Genomic DNA, 18,000 nt, shown 5'->3' with positions numbered 1-18,000 from the left:
TAGAATAAAAAAGGGTTTCCTAGCTAGGGGCATTTCAGCCCCACTTCTTCCCTGTGAGAACAGTCCCAAACCTTGGGATTCAACAGCACCCACCAAACTGCTCCTTCGCTTTGACTCGTGCTAAGTTTAAAGCACACAGGCCAGTGAGGTATGAGAGTGAGGGCAGTGAGAGACAGGAGAAAAGGAAACCGCCTGAGAACAATTAAGAATAAAGAACCAGTATTAAAACAAGACAAATTTATTATGTTGCTTACATCACAGAAGACTGAGATTGAAAGCCTTAGAGACCAGCACTTCAGGCAATGAGGATGATATTTCCTTGCCTGTGTAATCTGTATGTGGGCAGCAAAAGCAGGAAAGAATTGCAGGGAATTGAAAAGATGATCTTATATTTCAGCCAGCTACACACTTGATCTGATACCTCAGTACTGTCCAGTGGCTTATGCCACTGTACTCAGTGGTGTCACCAGCGCACTCAGTGACACCAAGGTTGATAGCTGATTACTAGTCACACACTGCTCATTTGCTATGAGTGCCTGGCATCCCAGCACACGGAAGACAGCCATAGCTGTGCCTCTATAATGCTATGGAATGCTAAGTACACGGCAAAGAATACAAGGCCTTAAGAGTCTCAAATTAGCATACAGTCTTGAATCAATTTCTCTGTACCACAATTCTGGTACTTACAGTGAAGGCATGAAATAAGGTTCATGTTTGCATAGAACTTTTTTTGAAAGATACTTTAGTGATGAGCACCACAAAAGTCTGAGAAAAAAATTCTATCCTCGGAATTTGGTTTGAACTGCAAACAAAGAACATAGCATAGGACTGCATGTTGAACAGTGAGCAGAAAATGAAACACTGAATAGCTGTTCATTGAGAGCTCCACTATTCATTCTGTGAACTAAAGAGATACTCAGGAGAAACACAGCAGTGACCATGTATTTAATATGCATGCCCATGAAGGGGAACTGAGCTTGCAGAGACACTATTGTGTTATTTTAGCAGGCCTGACCTTGCAAATTTCATCACGTTCTCCAAGACTGAAGACAGAAACATATTACTGAGATAATTCTTATTTCACTTGCATTTAGCTGTCTTCAGCGAGATCAGGCTCTGAGATGTTGGGTACCATATGAGGGGGGTAAAAACCTGCCTGTTTTCCAAAGGAGACTACAGCACACTTCTTGATAATTTAACATTTTAAAGTTTTTACACGCAATTCAGTCTAACAAATGCTGCAAGCAAAGGTCAGGAGATGAAGTGCCAAAAGAGTGAACAGCCAGACAAAGTATACGTTCAAATGAAAAGTAGTACTAAGTAAACAATTTTAAAAGCCCAATGGAAGAAGGTTTGCTGTGCTCTCCTGAAGTCAAATAGTTTGCTTGTGCTCTAACGGAGCTTAAACCTCCAGCATTAGCTTAGAAATATCCTACATATACAGGAAACCATCATTTGCATTAGTATTCTCTTGTCTTCTTGCAAGCTCTGCTGTTCATGGGTGTGTGAAGCTGAATTTTCCAGTACTGTAAACATGAAAGCTCTATTGGTGTAGAAAGTAAAGTATTCTTGGAGGAATGCATAGAGCCTTCCTCAGCTCTCTGAAAAATTGTACCAACCAACTTCCATGGTATTGGAAGCTATCATAATGGATTTTTTAAAAATCATAAATGTACTTAAAAATGAAAATAGTTTTGTTTCCCATTGGATGATGAAATTTATTTCTGCTACCCTAACTTGAAGCCACAACAAAATATAGAAAACTGACTAGTGCCAAGTTACTCCTAGCACATTAAATTTCTAATGCAAAATTTTAAGTCTCCTGTAAAAATTTAGGTATATAATCTTATGGTAACAACAACTGCCTAAAAAAAGGACTCACTCGATCTAAGGTTACGGAACTTACCCTAAAATCAGAGTGCTAGAAAACAAAACTAGTAAACATTCGGACCCAATAAGGAAACGAGACAGTATCACCAAGGGTGAAAACACACAAAATATGGTCATTCTGGACAATTATGAAATCTCCCAACCAGGAACTAAATAACGAGACCATCTTGAGCTACGATCTTGACTTCAGTCTGGGCACCTTTCAAAGGCTATCAAATTCCATGCAGTATTTGTAGTACATGTATTACATAGTAATCTCTGTAGTCTGCTTTATAAAAATGAAAATGGAAGCCAGCTGATGGGCTTTTGGGCACCAGTGGACTTTGCCTTTGTAGGGAAGGGATGGCAGTTTTTATTTTAACTGCAAAAACAACAAAGGCCCAGAAAGTTCTGTTCCACTCCCACTTCCGACAAGCTTGGCTGGATCATCTGTTTGGTTTGCAATGTGACCCTAACCTATCCTTGAGGTAGCAAAGTACAACACAGTACAAAGAAAAGGAATGGGATTTAAATTATTTGGTCTTTGAGAGAAAGATGGATATAAAGATTGATTCTCTCATTAAAAAAAAAAAAAGTATTTCTCAATACTTACCGAGTAAATCTTTCTGTTGATGATATTCAAGGAAGCAGGTCATTTTTGATGAAGCAGTCTTGAGTTTTAAGATTAACCTTCTGATTACAGACATGATATAAGGAAATTTACACTTTTTCAGGACTGTTTAACACTATCATGTCTTTCAAGTGACAGAATTCTGTTGTGCTGGTTCATACTTATGAACACATCTGCTTTTCCAAAGATTTTCAAATATAAATTGGGCTGGTATTCAAAATTAGAAGTGTCTTAAACCGAAGTCAGTTAAGTCTAAAAATATAACACACATCAGCTGAACAGAGTGTTAGAAATTTATCTCCAGTTGAAAGGGACATTAGTCCTTTTGCCCTTTAATTGAAGATTTTGTCCTTTTTAATAATAAAAAACACCTTTATTTTCCTTTCATGCCCATGGTTAGCCCACAAGAGTGCTCTCAGCAGAACCATAACAAATTCATTCAATGCTCTCTGGTAGCAGGACAAATAGATGAGCCAAGGGAAAGGGTGTACATATGATAAAAAATTAAGGGGTTATCATAATTCTTTCTAGAATTACACCAAGCATTATAGATACAACATGTGAGTAGGTGGCACTAGAGCTGAAATTGGATGCAGACCATGAGAGAGTAACACATAGGCTTAACATTCTCTTTATTATGCAATACATCCAAGGCCAGTACGAAACATATTAGTAAAGAAACAGATGTTCTGAGAGCATGCAACGCAGTCAGAGTTCTTCCTGCTCAGCAGCAGCAAAGAAGCCTGCAGAAGGAAACAGCTTCTCCATCTAGTCTGGACCACTGCCAGGATAAACTAAGCTACAGATCCAAAAGAGAACTGATCCTTGATTTTAATTACAGGAGGATTGCTTACACATTAGCTTAAAACTGTAACTCTCAAAGCATAAGACAAGTTACTATCAGGTGAGTGCTAAGGAGCAGAGAAGTGAAAGAAATGGCCATTCAAGCATCAAGTATCTGCAAAACACAAAGCACTCTCCTCTAGCTACACCCAGACCAGCTGCGCTGGCAAGAACCACTGTTGCCACCTCCTTGAGAGGTGAGGACATGAGGCTGAAGGGACACCACCTGTACCACCAGCACTGGCAGAAAGAGGTAGCACCAGTGTCATCATCACCACCATTACTAGTATTCTCTTCCCAGGATCATGCTACCCATGGGACCAAATCTGGAAACTACAGTAATCATCTTCAGAGAGTGAACAATGCAAACGAATGCTGAGTGACTTTCCTGTTGCTCATGGATTTCACTCAGTGATCAAGGAACACTGTATACAGAGTCTCAAGCCCACACATGGTACCTGTGTTACCTCAGGAATAAGCAACTTCTACCAAAATCTGGCTCTTAAAGTTTTGGGTTGAAAATATTGTGGGGAAGGGGAACAGGTAGAAAAATGAGGTTATTTATAGTAAATTTTTATTCTTTACCCACAGGGCAATTAAGCTGGAACTCCAAATATGAAGAATGTAGGGCAAATTAAAATTTTTAAGCACTGTAGAATTACTGGTTTAATGGTCTGCCAAATGACGGCACACTCCCAGCAAAGAGTTCTGGCTGCAGAAAGCCCTTAATCCCAATGAATAACTAACTGGGAATAATGTCAGCATAACAGCTGTCAGGATGAAATGCTGTTCAAGTCGACTAGAGGAACAACTGCCTAGAGCTGGCAAGCAATATGTTCAGCCCAACCTCAAAGCAAAACCAGGAGCTCACACCACAGTTTAACTAAAATCTGCCTCCACGACCTTCTATCTTAAAAATGGGGTTTATGCAGGACAAAGACAGAAGCAGTAAAGGAAAGAAGCAACTGTTCTCTTCAGAAACAGAGCAGGGTCAATTTGGAATTAATTTGAGAGTTGAGCCAAGTGTCTTCCGAAGAGATGATCTGGCAAATTGGTATCTGTATTCATGCTTCTCACTTTCTACTGTGATAGAAGAGAATAGTAAATGCAGAACTCTTGAAGACACAACTTCACAGAAACAATGTACCAGGGAATCCATATTAAGTCCTGCTGAGCAACTCACTCTAGTCAGAATTGCTGTCAAATATTTCCAGTAGAAAGAGCTACTTCTTGCCTGCAATATGATCAGGGCCTGAGATCCCCACTCCAACCAGGACTTCCTGGGGAAATGGAGATTTTACAGTGGATTAGACATGCTTGATCTAGCTTATATTCTCTGAAGCGCCTGTTACAGGGTGTGTTCTCTTGAAGCTCTTTATCCAGACTCTGCTAATTCTCATTTCTTCCCTTCTATCAACTAAATTTCTTAAATTTCTTTATTTCTGATCAAGTTTAGAAGAAAAACCTTGAAGTTATGCAGACCAGGATCTGAAGATACAAGGGGCATGGCTGACCAACAGCACATCAATTACTCAAGAAAGCTTGCAATAACCATTATTCTACACAAACATATTTTAATCCCTTAAGACACATAGGAAGCAGAAAGCTGGCAGAATCCATGAGACTAATGCATCAAGTGAGTGCCTTTTGTCACCCATATTTCTGTGCATTAACAGATGGATTACTGGGCAGTCATTCACAGACAAAAAATCCTCCAACACTGCCCACACAAGCAGCAAGTAAAATGGTCCAAAGCCCTTCAGTCAAAAGCCATATTTTAAGTTAGATGGGCTGCTGATGGGCAAAAAAAAAAAGGCATTTTGCTGTATTAGTAAGAATAAAGTTGTAATTCTCCAAACGTGTATTAGTTCAAGTATTCTGTCACTCCACTGAGAGTGAAAGAGCTATAGTTACCACAGTCCAGAAATTCCCAAAAGTGCTCTTTCCCTCCAACAGCCTCATTACACTTCTGGCAGGAAGAAATCATGGCTCCAAGGACTGAGACAAGTTCACAGGTCAACACACGTGGCTTCCAGCTCAGTCGTTTACAAGACATTTTCATGGCCACCCATAAATGCAATTGGTTGTGGAAGACTTGACAGACATCAGCTCTGTTCATCTCATGCAACTGTCCTAAGGAATCCTGCTATGATACACCCACCTCTGGACAACAAAGGACACAACTGTGCACATTTGAAGTGACCTTCTGCCCTTGCCAGCAGCTTTCTACACTGTAGAAGAGCCATTTCTCTAACTTGCTTTTTGTTGAAGAAATAAAAGCTTATCCTCAACAGAATGCCAGCAAGAATTTTTGACTTGTGGAAGAATCTCAACTTTGTTGACTATCACATCGGCTTCACCGACCATTTACAGTGTTTGTGCTGTTGCAGTCCTAAGTTTAAAGCACTCTCCCTCCCCACCAAAAACAAAAATAGGAGCTTATGCTTTGCTCTCTTCCTATGTTTTTGTGTACAAGATGCTTATGTTTTTCCTCTCAATCCTAAAAGAAAACTTTGACCTGGCTGAAGCTGCATGGACTGAGAACTGTTCACTGCTCATAGTTAACACTGACAGTCCTTTCTCCATGAGCACTTTTTCCAAGAGCACCTATTTCCTGGGTGTACTGGAGACCAGGTCAAGCCATGGGAAACCATTGCTTTGATGCGTCATATCAGAGCACCCCATCCTGTGCAAAGCCTGCCTCCACTGCTAATCAGGGTGAAAATCAGCACCTTCAAGTCACATAGCCCTGCACCCCAAGCATGTAATGCCATATTCCCCCTTCCCTACACAGAAACCCCCGTCATGGTCTTCCCCCTCTTGGGAGATACCAAGAGACAGGAAAAAGGCAGAAAACAAAAGCTTTCAACACAGTTTGAGATTGCACCATTTCCAGCAAGTCTGCTTTGGCTTTGATCTATTGATTTCAAGGCCCTTAATGTGGGAAGCTGAAATGCAAGTTTTTTTCCACACAATTTATTAAAAAGTAAAAGAAAAAAAGAAAAAGAAAAAAGAAAACCGAGTATGGCAATGGAGAACTAAGCATTGCACTGAAAAACTAACAAATATTGAGGGTGGATGTAAAAACCACAACTATCAGATCTGCATATAACCAGAATATGTTCTTAAGAGTCTTGGTTGAAATAAAAAAAAAAAAAAGTACAGAATCAAAGCTATTATTCAGCAGTGCGACATCAGAGACACAAGTGAACTACAATGAATGGAAATTATTGGATATAATCCTGCAAGCACTGGTAGACAAGTGGGGTTTTTTTGTTATATCTCACGGGAATATCACCCAGAGTTACCCCTGTGAATTTTCATTAAATTGTCCCATAGCTATCTATAACAGCTTTGCTTACTTTCTCCCCTGAAGCCACTAACACAAACCGAAGTGAGTGAAAAGAATGAAGTTACAAAGCATTCATTACTAAGATGCATTTTTAAATAAAAATAGGGATCTTTTCCTGTTTAGGGTACTCCAAGAAGGTTCTCCCACCAATTGCAGTGCATCCTTCATACACTGCATATCCTTCACAGATCCAGTTTGATGATTATAATTGGAGGGCACCCACAGCAAGTGAACATCTGCAAATCTAACTGAGGACTGCTCCCTGGGAGAAAATAATTATTGAAAGATAGACAAAGGAGGTAAAACTACCGCAACTTCTCCAGCTTTATTTTTAACACCCTGTGGTCCCTTTATGCTCATCTCCTCACAGGAGATGAGGAGACCTCATCTCACCCTGTGAGTGAGGGTGACTCACCCTTCGCTGTGCTGTGCCAGTCTGAGAGTCTCTGGATGTCAGGAGCTGCAATGCAACAGCTGCCCATGCTGGATCCACCAGCTGGAACCAGCACACAAGAGCCACCACCTCCACTCTGAGCAGTGGCCATGCACCTGGGCTGTCCTGAGAGATCAGTGCAGCACTGCCTACAGCCCTTACCACCAGCAGGCAGCAGTACCTGCCTTGACAGAAAGCGTCCTTCAGCCCAGCACCCTCAGCAGAGCAGTGACATGGGCAGAGTGGCCCTAGACTGAGGGAAGGAGAAAACAAAGTCCCAGCAAGACTGAAGATCTGCATGTTCACAATTAAAATGTTTAGAGGGTACTTCTGCTTCCCTTTGGAAGAGGCAAGATGTTTCTAATAAAGGATCATTGGAGTCAATTAAACTTTGTTGATTTTTGTTTTTTTAACATGTTATTCCAAAACTGAAGGCCATCTTGTTGAAATAAAATTTGGTTTTGGGAGGGGAAGGATATTAGACTAAGGTTTTATATAATTTCTCTTAACTCAGGCAAGACTCACCTTTGTGATTCGATGATTATGACACCTTCTTTTCCTTGCAAGCATAATTTCTTTCTGGAAAACAAATTATTTTCTTGCCTATCTTTAATTGATCCAAACACAGTCGGAAGGCAGAAACTGCACATGCATGCTCCTAAATCTGTAGCTTCCTTTTTCCAAACCACAACTTTAAAAAACAACTTATCAGAATCAGGAAAAGGACAAACAGAAAAAAAAATACTGACATAGTTATTCTCTTTTTTTTTTTTTCCTGTTTAGATTACATAATTACTTTTATGCCTCTGGACTGAAAAAATTTCCAGAGCTGTTTTTGTTGCAACAATATATGTGAGTTAGCTCACTGAAATGAATCACAATAATCGCACAGAAACAAAGCCAAGGGATTCATGGCTGAACATCCTGGCACACTGGGCATCCCTGCCTGCATCAGCCTGACAGAGACAAGGCAGCCACTTCTGCCTCATCCCTCTCCCTTCCCCAAACACAGTCAGAAAATGCTCACTTACAAGTAGCAGACTTCAGCTAACACACCATGACTCCTTTTAAATTGGAAAAAAGAAATTGGATAATATAAGCAAAATTGCCATCAAAGCCATGAAATTAATATTCAAAACTAGGAATTGAGGAAAAAAAAAAAAACGGGGAAGAAGACTTCAGTGCTTTTCCTCAGATATGGAAGCTTCCCTTCTCTGATAGCAGACTTCAAAAAAATCTCTTACTTAAGAATTTTCCAGAACAGTAAAGCAGACATTTGAACAAAGGATTTTCAGTATTTGTTGGAAGTAGAATTGAAAGTGAGTGTCCAATAAACCAATATTGGATATAAAATTTTCACAAGAAATTAAATCATGATGAGGTCCCATAATTTCCTTCAATATTTATATGCAGGTGAAGACTAAAGTTTAGAGGTTTGGATTTTAAGACACATAGCAAGACCTCTAACCTCCACTAGAGCCACAATCTGCTGTGATACGATAGCAACTTTGTGTATTTCATGGAGAACAGTGCTGGCAAAGCCCCACAGATTTTTAACCTCAGCCCTCTGTAGCCATTCTGTCAGGTGGAGGTGGAGAGAATTAATTTAGATGTTGGAACAGCATAAGGAGAACTTTTCCTTTGACATTCTTCCTGAAACTCACAGTGGGATCACATATTGCAAAAATCCCTGTCTTATTTCCATCATAAACGAGGGATCATGCAGAACACTCTGTGAAGGAGCAATTAATGAAGAGCATTTCTCTCTGACCTTACTCATCCATCCATTCAAAGCAGATTTAAAGAATTGCTTCCCCTGCCTCCACCATGCTGCTCCTTAGCCTGTGAAGTGCTCTGTGAATCACTGACAATGATGCCAAAGCCAAGAAGCCACTGTAATATTATTTTTCAGAATCTTAGCTTGTCAAAGTTGATTTCAAAATCAAGCTGTCTTTGGTACTAGGCATGAGATCTATGAACAGCCAAACCCAGCAAAATAGGGTTTCTCCTCAAATGAGCAAATGAAGAGGATTTTCTTCTTTCCTCATCAATCAAGAATTCACTAGACTACTTTAAATCACTTTTAACATCAGATGCAAGCTCTATTATTAACTCTGATGTTAAGCTAGACATTTTTCTATGGTAAGGATTGCTGCCAATAATCATCATATATGTATACAATTAAAGAAAAACCCTAGTTAACAGTAGCAAGTTATACTGGAACTGAGAAGAGTGATTATCAAGGTAAAGGATTCTTACAAACAACTAATACCACAAACAAAAAGCCTCTTAAGGATTTAGCATCTAAATTCTCAAGAATTAAGCCTGCATGTCATCTTCTCAAGATCTGGAAAGGAAGGGAAATTTAAATTCCTTAATGGTCAAGTATAGTAGTGCACAATGAATTAAATAACAACAACAAAAAAATTCAAGCCAAGCCAAGGAAATTGGTCATTTTTACAGTTTCCTACAATAAAACAGGTTTAGCAAAAATAGTTAGATTAGAAGCCAAACATATTTCACACTGCCCTGATGAGTTTCTACAGAGAAAACTCAGTAGCATACCCTGAAGATGCTTGCCATAAGCTATAGGAGTTCTGCTTTTGTATAAAGAAGGATCTTGCCTATATAAACAGGCTCTTCACTACAATAACACAAGTGGCCTATAAAGCAGCATTAAAAATAAAATTAAGTGATACTTATTCACCCACTGTCAGGGACATAGATCCACAGAATAACCAGGTTGGTAGGGACCTCAGAAGGCCTCAAGTTCAACCTCCTGCTATGTGCCAGTGCAGCTCTTGGGTCTGACCAGGCCATTACCAGCTTTGTCCTGACAGGAATGAAACATTCAGGGATGGTGTTCTCCCAGCATCTCTGGTCAACGTGTACCCATGTTCACCTGGCTCATGGTGAAGAAACTTCTCCCTGTATCAAGCCATAATCTTCCCTATTTTAATTTATAACAAGTACCTCATTTTCCTGTCACATACCTCTGTGAAGTGCCTGAATCTGTCTTCTCAAAAACCTGCTCACAGGTATAGGTATGCTGCTGCCATGTCTACGCACAAAGACACCTCTCCTGAAGAAGCCCAGCTCCATCATGCTCTCTCTCATGGCAAGTGTCCAAGTGCCCAATTCAGCCTGGGGGCTCCCTGCTCCATTTCCTCCAGCTTATCAATGTCCCTCTCACATGCTGGGCTCCAAAACTGGATGCAGTATTCCAAGAGGGACCTAGCAAGTGCCAAACAGGAGCAACCAACCACTTCCATCACTACCAGCTCCAGAAGATCATGAAAGGGTAGCCTTTCCTGCTGCCAGAACACTGCAGGCTTGTGACCAGCCTGTTTTCCCACAGGTTCCCCCAGTCCTTTCCATCAGAGCTGCTGCCCCAGCAGTTGGTCCCCACCCCGTCCCAGGTATAAGAAGTATATTTACGCTGTTTATAAAATAAAAGGCAGTAATAAGCAGGGATTTAATTTTAAGCTGTGGTACATTACTGTTCTTCATATTCTGACAAGGCTGTCTCAAGGACACAGGCCACAGCTCTTTCACCCACAACAGTGATTAACGTAGCTGGAAGAAGTTTCAGCTATCAATTTTAATGTCATGTTCCTGGTGCCATAGTATCTGTTGTAATCATTGTGATCAAAGGGCCCAAGTGAGGCAAGTCGTCCTTTGTTAAGTGTAAATATTGGCAGGAGAAAAGGAGAAGGAGAAGGAGAAGGAGAAGGAGAAGGAGAAGGAGAAGGAGAAGGAGAAGGAGAAGGAGAAGGAGAAGGAGAAGGAGAAGGAGAAGGAGAAGGAGAAGGAGAAGGAGAAGGAGAAGGAGAAGGAGAAGGAGAAGGAGAAGGAGAAGGAGAAGGAGAAGGAGAAGGAGAAGGAGAAGGAGAAGGAGAAGGAGAAGGAGAAGGAGAAGGAGAAGGAGAAGGAGGAGGGAAAGCTTAGATCTTCATGGCGTGCATACCTTCCCCCATGCAGCTGTCCTTTTAAGTGACACTTTCGCCCCATAAATGGCTTTTTCATTGAAAAACTGCTCTTCTTGGAATGTTTGCACAGAATTAACACACAGAATTTTTCATCCATGGATGAAAAGCTCCTAAACTGCTAGATTTTCCAAACAAAAGATAATGCAGTTTTTACAACTTGATAAGCCAAAACATCCTAGAAGATAGAAAATTCTGCTGTATCAACCTACTATTTAAACTCCACACTTGGAAAAGATTTTACCTTCCTTTCTAGAGCACCAATGTTTGCCTTAAAAAAAAAATACTTTAAAAAATGTAGTTACTAGCAGAACAAGCACAGTGACATTACATAGCTGTGCTAACTGGTCTCCACCACTAACTGCATAACAGCACCCCAGACTGGTGTTAAGGTCAGATCTTTTATCTATTTTAAAAGTATCAATACTAAAACTAAAAATTAATTCAGGTTTGAGACAATTAAGAGCTCAGTCCTGCATTTCCTGACATTATCCCTTCATCAATAGTATGGTTGTTCTGATTATTTTCACCCTTGTGCCAAGCACTACTTGTAACATGGCTTAAACAGATCTCATGACAAGGGAACTGAGTTCATGTATACAGCACAGGAGGCTGGCTGCCAAGCAACTGAAGAGGAAAAAACTTCTAGAAGGTGGTAGTCTGACAGGGTCAGAGAGTTTGGGTTCTTCCACCCCCATTAAATCAATTTAGCTCTCATTCCACCGAATGACTGATTGAGCCAGAATGAAGAGCATCCCATCTGTCCTGCCTGCAGTCCCTAAATGCTGCCCAGGAGGAGATGTAGAGATAGCAGTGAAGAATTCCTCTCCAAGTCTAGTCACTGTAACCACGGTGAAGTTATCCTGCATTCACGTGCATCTAGGGCCAGATATCAGCCACACGCCTTTGACTCTTAATGGTCATGGTTACCTTCCAAACACAGCTTGTCTGCATATCAGACAGTTTGTCTAACACATTTGCATAGGTTTCTTCTAATCTGAGAATACTCTCGCTCACTTTAATAAATTAATTCCCAATACATTACATAGAGTATATAGGTAAGACACTCTTCCATAAGAAGAAAAAGAGCTAAAAAGAAAGAAAGGCTAAAGGCTGAGAAATTTGACCTGCAAACACTGCTTGGAGGCTCGTTCAACAACTATTCTACAATATTTGATTAATAAAACCATAAAGTTTTAGAGCCTGGTGCAACATTCTACACTTAAGTGGTTGTACTGAAATACAAAAAGTAAAGTAGTTAAACTGAATTCTCTGGAAATGCTTGCTAGAGAAGATGTCTGCTGGATTCAATGCATTCCTATCCAAATAATGGCATGATTGTAGTGGCACCCAAAGGTCCCAGTTTAACTGGGACACCACTGTTCGAGGAACTGTCAATGTTCAGAGGAACTGGAGTCCCTATTCAAGGATCTTAGAATCAGCTTCACAGAAGAGTAGATGTCTCCATGTTTGGAAATAGAAACACCCCTCCAGGACGCAGGTCACCCATATATTCAGTGAATCAGTCAGCTTCTCCAATACATTTCACCAGAAGAGCTTTATCTCTGATGTTCCTCAGAGGTCATACTGCATTCCAAAGATCACATAAACAAACTTGTGTGTTACTCAAGTTCCAGCCCACCACTGCAGATATGCCAAACAAGTCCTTCACCATCAGGAAAGATTTGGTCAATGGACTACGGCCAACTCCTTTAAAGTTACATTTTTGCAGTGGGAACCTCAGCTCTCTGGCTGAGAGAGACACCCTATAGAAACCTTGTTCCTAGACTCTCAGCTCAGGAAAATCACATGAAGTTTATTTGCCTGAGTCACTTCCCCAAATATATGTCTCTCAAACTCTTCCATAGAGAAGGTAGCGTGGTAGAGTGGCCTGCCTGTTCTGCTGCATGATGTGACACATCCAGAGGCACTAGGAAATGCACTTGGTCCTACAGCTTCTCCTAGAAGCAGCACCACTGATACCTAATTAAAACACCACCTTAAACACAAAAATCTAAGAGGTGTTTTGCAAAAGAAGGCAAAAAGAAGCCACAAAACACCCAACAAACTTCTCTGGCTGGCAAATTTCTCCATAACACAAGAATTCTCATGGGGAATGCATATAGGAAAAAGGCAGCAGATTGTTAAAAGTTGATGAGGTTTAGCCTACATACATCTAGAGGGAGTGATGAAGTCAAGCACTGATCACAACGGACAGAAAAACACGACCTGTTTATTACTGCCATATAACTATAAAGGAAGTATTCTTATCAGCTGGCAAAGTTTCTAAGGAACACAAATCTATGGAAAAGCCATCCCTAACTGAACCAAGCCTCAGCAATGAGGAGGGAGCATATTAATGAGGCAAGGCTAGGAGGCACGATGAGGAGATAACAATACCCTTAGGAGTTACACCAGTATTAAATGTGACTTTATTACTGTATTATTCTCCTATGAGTCTTTACAGCAAGAATAACTCTGTTTATACAGATGTTCTCTCAGTCACAAGCTATTCCAGATTAAACATACATACAGAGAACCTTGATATTTTAAGATTAAAGGCCATTAGATTAAATTAGATTTGTTATTTTGCTGTAGTATGCAACTAGGCTTTACAAGGTTGATATATTCTTTCAGTGAAACTGAGATGCATTAATTGAAATGAGATACCACACCTTTAATAATGCAGACTGATGTAGCTCTCTCACAGGGTTTTTTCATTCAATGTCTTTATTTTAATTCCTCTGAGTGCTACTAATAAGGTGCATTTTATCGTTAAGAGGGCATTTTTCACTAAAGTAGTACATGTCAAGCTAAACTAAAATAATAGATCAGTTTGCTGTCTACAAGAGGGATGCACAGTTGATATTTATGCAGAATTAAGCAAGCCTGAACTCTGGTTTCCTACCCAAAGAGACTCACGATCAAAACTCCACAAAATTCCAAAATCCCACCTTCTGCAACACAGAGGAGAGACCAAATCTCTCACCACTTGAAATACTCTCTTACAGAACACAGATTGTTAAATATATAAGCAGCCTCGGCAGTAAGTCAGAGCTCTGGCATTTTTCCCTGCTCAGGTGAGCACCTCACTGCTACTGGGTCAGAGTTCCAGGGAGGGGCAAGAGGGCTGGTACAAGAATCCACCAAAACTTCAGTGTAATTTAGACCACCCTACACTGCAGCATCCAGACTAAAATAATGCTGGCAAAGAAAAAGGAAGGCTTCTGCTACCCAGAAGACCATCTACAGTGAAAGGTGACAGACTCAAGGAGTAAAGAGGAGACCCCTAAGACCTATGGAGCAGGGGAACTGAAGTTCCTTGATCCTTGCAGATCTAAACATTCATCACTTAATGTCATCACTTAAAGGAGAAGCCTCCCTTTCCAGTCCCACCACAGGAGAAATGTACTGCAGACCACAAATAGATTTCTGCAGCCCTACAACAATAGTGACAGCTCTCACACTAGGATTTAAATCAGATGAGAATCAAACAAAAAAGTCACACAACTTAATCATTAGAAATAAAAATGCACAGTAAGCTGAGAGAGTTTTCAATCTGTCCATTTCTACTTTAATTTCCTTGCAAGGCACTATTTTACAGCCTGAAACAGGTTTTATGCTGTCTCACACTGCTAACATTCTGTTGGGGGTTAGGAGACACATTCTCACTAGCTTTTAGCTTGTACTACAGGTTCAATAGCCTTCCTTGCAATTATAACAAGTTCTTTTATTTCCATTCGAGAGAGATGTAATTTTAAATGGTCAGAAGGGACTTGGAAGACACAATACACTGGACATTTGCAAACATCTCTAGGCCAGAGAATAAACTGGTGAAAGACACGTACAGAGCCAGCTGAAGCAGATGGACTTAGTAGCCAGACACAGCATGACCCCCATTTCTGCTTTTCATGCAGATTGATAGGGCTTGGAACAATGAATGGTGATACCTTATAATTTCCTATCTTTTAAATTTTATTTCTTTTTAAGATTGACATTGCTTTCCAGTACCTTTGCACTAGCATATCATGTTCTGCATAACTCAGTCAGTTCAAATCACCCAGATTTAGAAGGGTGAATGCTGACCAGATTTTTGGAAGAGGTAATAACCCACATGCTCCAGAGCTTAACCCAAACTGGGATTAAAAGGAAATGCAATGTGTTAGGCAAATTAAGCCACATTTGCTTCACTGGCAGCTTCTTCCTTCTTTCTCTTAGTGGGAGCATCAGCTCTGGGCATTGCTGGAAAAGCAGATGCTTCCCTCTCACACCACAGCCGTGGCAATGTTCCAGGCTCCTGACACATTCCCCTCAGGCAAGGGGATGGTTGCAAAATTAACAGTACATTACAGTTCTGCCATTTATACATCAAGCAGATGATGCTTTAAAAAGTGGAGGAAGCACAAGAAGTTATTGAGAGCTTCCCCTGAACACATGGAACTCTTGGACTTGCATAGAGGATGGAGAACTGCTCTGCTCACCAGGGCCTGCGTAGCACAAGAGACAGGCATGAGACCTCCTGCCACTGTCAACTGTGGAATAAACTGCCCAAGAGAGAAGTTTCTGCCTGACCCACAAGGTTCTGTTCTAATACAGGAAGACTTAGAGTCCCTTAATTATTATCATGCCTGGAGTGGCTGATGACAGCTTTGTTATCTACAGAGAACTGCTTCACCACTGAGTTCTTGGCTTCATTAGCAGTCAGCAGAACCCATGGTCACAAGGTATTTTTATACCATATGTACGATGGAGTCATGTGCCTCTCTCCCTTGGTCCTCTGTCATAAAGAAGGCCATACAGAAACTGCCATATTCATCTTCCCAAGACAAATGGTGTTTATGTGCATTTCACTTTTCCAAGCTGCATGCTCACCTTTCCTTGGCACAAAAGCCCTTCTTTTCACATTCATCGTGGTTCCTCTGTCTCTGGTCCTACACCAGCCAGATTCACATCACGTCAGGGCCAATTCCCTGAAGACTGACACAGCATTACTTTTCCAATTGACACTGGAGTAAAGCATCACAGGCTGAAATTCCCAGGGCTTCACAGAATCTTCAAGTCACAACGATTTTAACAACCTTTTGCCTAGTCACTTTCAGGAAAGGGAATCGACTGGGGCTTTCTAAAAGCTGCAGATTAAATTCAAAGCCCACAGCTGAAGGGAGCAGCTACCCTGGTATGTGGGTTTATGCCACCTTCACGCATGTTCTGTACCGGAAATCAGATGGAGAGCTATTTTAGGCGTCTCTACTGGCACATGCCAAAATATTTAACTATTAAATTTGATCCACCACCTGCCCATCTTTCTGTTTTATAGCGCGAGCTAACAGCAAGCACATATTTTTTTTTTTTTTTTTTTTCTGCCCTGCTTGTATAGCTAGACTAAATATCTCTCCTTGGTCGGCTGAGGGACAGGAACAGGGGCAGCAGGGCTGTCCCCGGCCTCGCAGCGGTGGCGGCCCGCCCCTCCGCGCACTGCGGAGCGCTACCTGCGCGGCCGCCGCCGCCGCCCGAGGCCGCGGGGAGCCGGCGGGGCGCGGGGCCGGACGTTTCCCGGCGGGGCGGGGGCCATGGCCGCCCCCGGGAGCCCCGCGGGCACGGGGGAGCATCCGCGTCCGCTCCGTAGCTCCGCGCACCTGCCCGGCTCATGTTTACAGCCGTCCCGTTCATCCCAACGCCGGGGGCGGGGAGGGGAAATGCGATTAACAGATTAAGTTTGGAAGGGACGGAAGGGGGGCGGGGGCCCATCCAAAGGCGCGCACCCCGCGCGGGGGCTCGATCGGCCCCGGCTGCTTTCCCCGCAGCGAGGAAAGCTGGAGAGAGCGGCGAGGAGGCCGGGATAGAGATCAGCGTGGAATAAAACGCCCACAGTCCCTGGGGGGGACAGCGACCGGTGGGGGGAGGGAAGGACACCGGGCTGTCCCGCGGGGTGTCCCCGGTGGGGGTCAGGCACCCGCACCCCTGCCATCCCGCGGGCTTACCTCGATCCACTTCTGAGCCTCGGTGAAGGCCGGCTCTGGCTGGGGGGGCTCGGGAGGAGGCTGAACCTCTCCCAGCTCCAGTCCAGGACTGGCCATCTGCAGGGCCCCGGCGCGCCGCGGCTGCGGCGGGGGAGAAGCCAGGCACCGAGTCGCCAGCCCGGGGTGATCGGCGGCCGCAGCGAGGGGACTCCGGAGGCCGCTGCCTGCCTCTCCCTGCCTCTCCCTGCCTCTCCCTGCTCGCAGCCGCCGGGGCGGGAGCCGGGGGCGGCGGCGCTCCGCAGCCCGGCTGGCTGCAGCTCGCCTGCGGTAACCTCTCTCCGCCGGTGCCCCGTCCGTCCGCCCGCCCTGCCGGCTCGGTCCTCCCTCGCCTGCCGCCCCGCCCGCCCCGCCGGCGGAGCGGAGCTGCGCCGCTCTGTCCTGAGCTGCCAGCTAAAAATAAAACAGACGGGCGAAGCCGCTTTGCCTTCAGCCCATGCAAATGCCCGCGCCGCCGCCTCCCCGCCGCGAGCATCGCATCGCGGGCGGCGCTGCGACCGGGGGGGAGGGTGGGCGGGGGACTCGGGCACCCCGCGCGGGGGACGGGGACGGTGATGGCAAAGCACTCCTGCTTGGGGAATAGCCGCTCCCCTCACCCCGCTGCTCCCGAGGATGGGGGGGACTCGATGGCACCCCCTGCTTTGGGGGGCAGCCAGTCCCCCACCCTCAGCTCTCGGAGGGCACCGAGCCGCGCACGGTGAATTGCTGCTTGCGGCTGCTGCCTTAAACACTTCATTAATCCATGCTGCTACTCGGAGCATCCAAGAATCTCCATCCCCGCGGCGGGAAAGCGCGCTGCTCCTCGCCCGTCCCTCGCCCACCTGCCTGAGGGCCGGGGGCTTCTGTACCTGGAGCGGAACCCGGCAGGT

At 43.4% G+C, this 18,000-nt stretch overlaps 1 protein-coding gene across 1 annotated transcript in view; it reads right to left on the bottom strand.

The window, feature by feature from the left end:
• The window catches only part of LIMCH1 (LIM and calponin homology domains 1), a 173,982-nt gene extending 156,441 nt beyond the window's left edge, over positions 1 to 17,541 (bottom strand). Inside the window, exon 1 of the mRNA XM_066185667.1 lies at positions 17,096 to 17,541. Coding sequence (XP_066041764.1) covers positions 17,096 to 17,191 — 96 coding nt within the window. The 5' untranslated portion in view covers positions 17,192 to 17,541. The remainder of the gene's footprint in view (positions 1 to 17,095) is intronic.
• Between the last annotated feature and the right edge of the window lie 459 nt (positions 17,542 to 18,000).

The sequence above is a fragment of the Chamaea fasciata genome, unplaced genomic scaffold (genome assembly GCF_029207755.1).
Source record: "Chamaea fasciata isolate MVZ Bird 193981 ecotype frontalis unplaced genomic scaffold, bChaFas1.0.hap1 SCAF_6, whole genome shotgun sequence".
Taxonomy (NCBI): domain Eukaryota; kingdom Metazoa; phylum Chordata; class Aves; order Passeriformes; family Sylviidae; genus Chamaea; species Chamaea fasciata.
The sequence above is the reverse complement of the archived record's forward strand: the minus strand, read 5'-3'. Positions and strand labels throughout refer to the sequence as shown.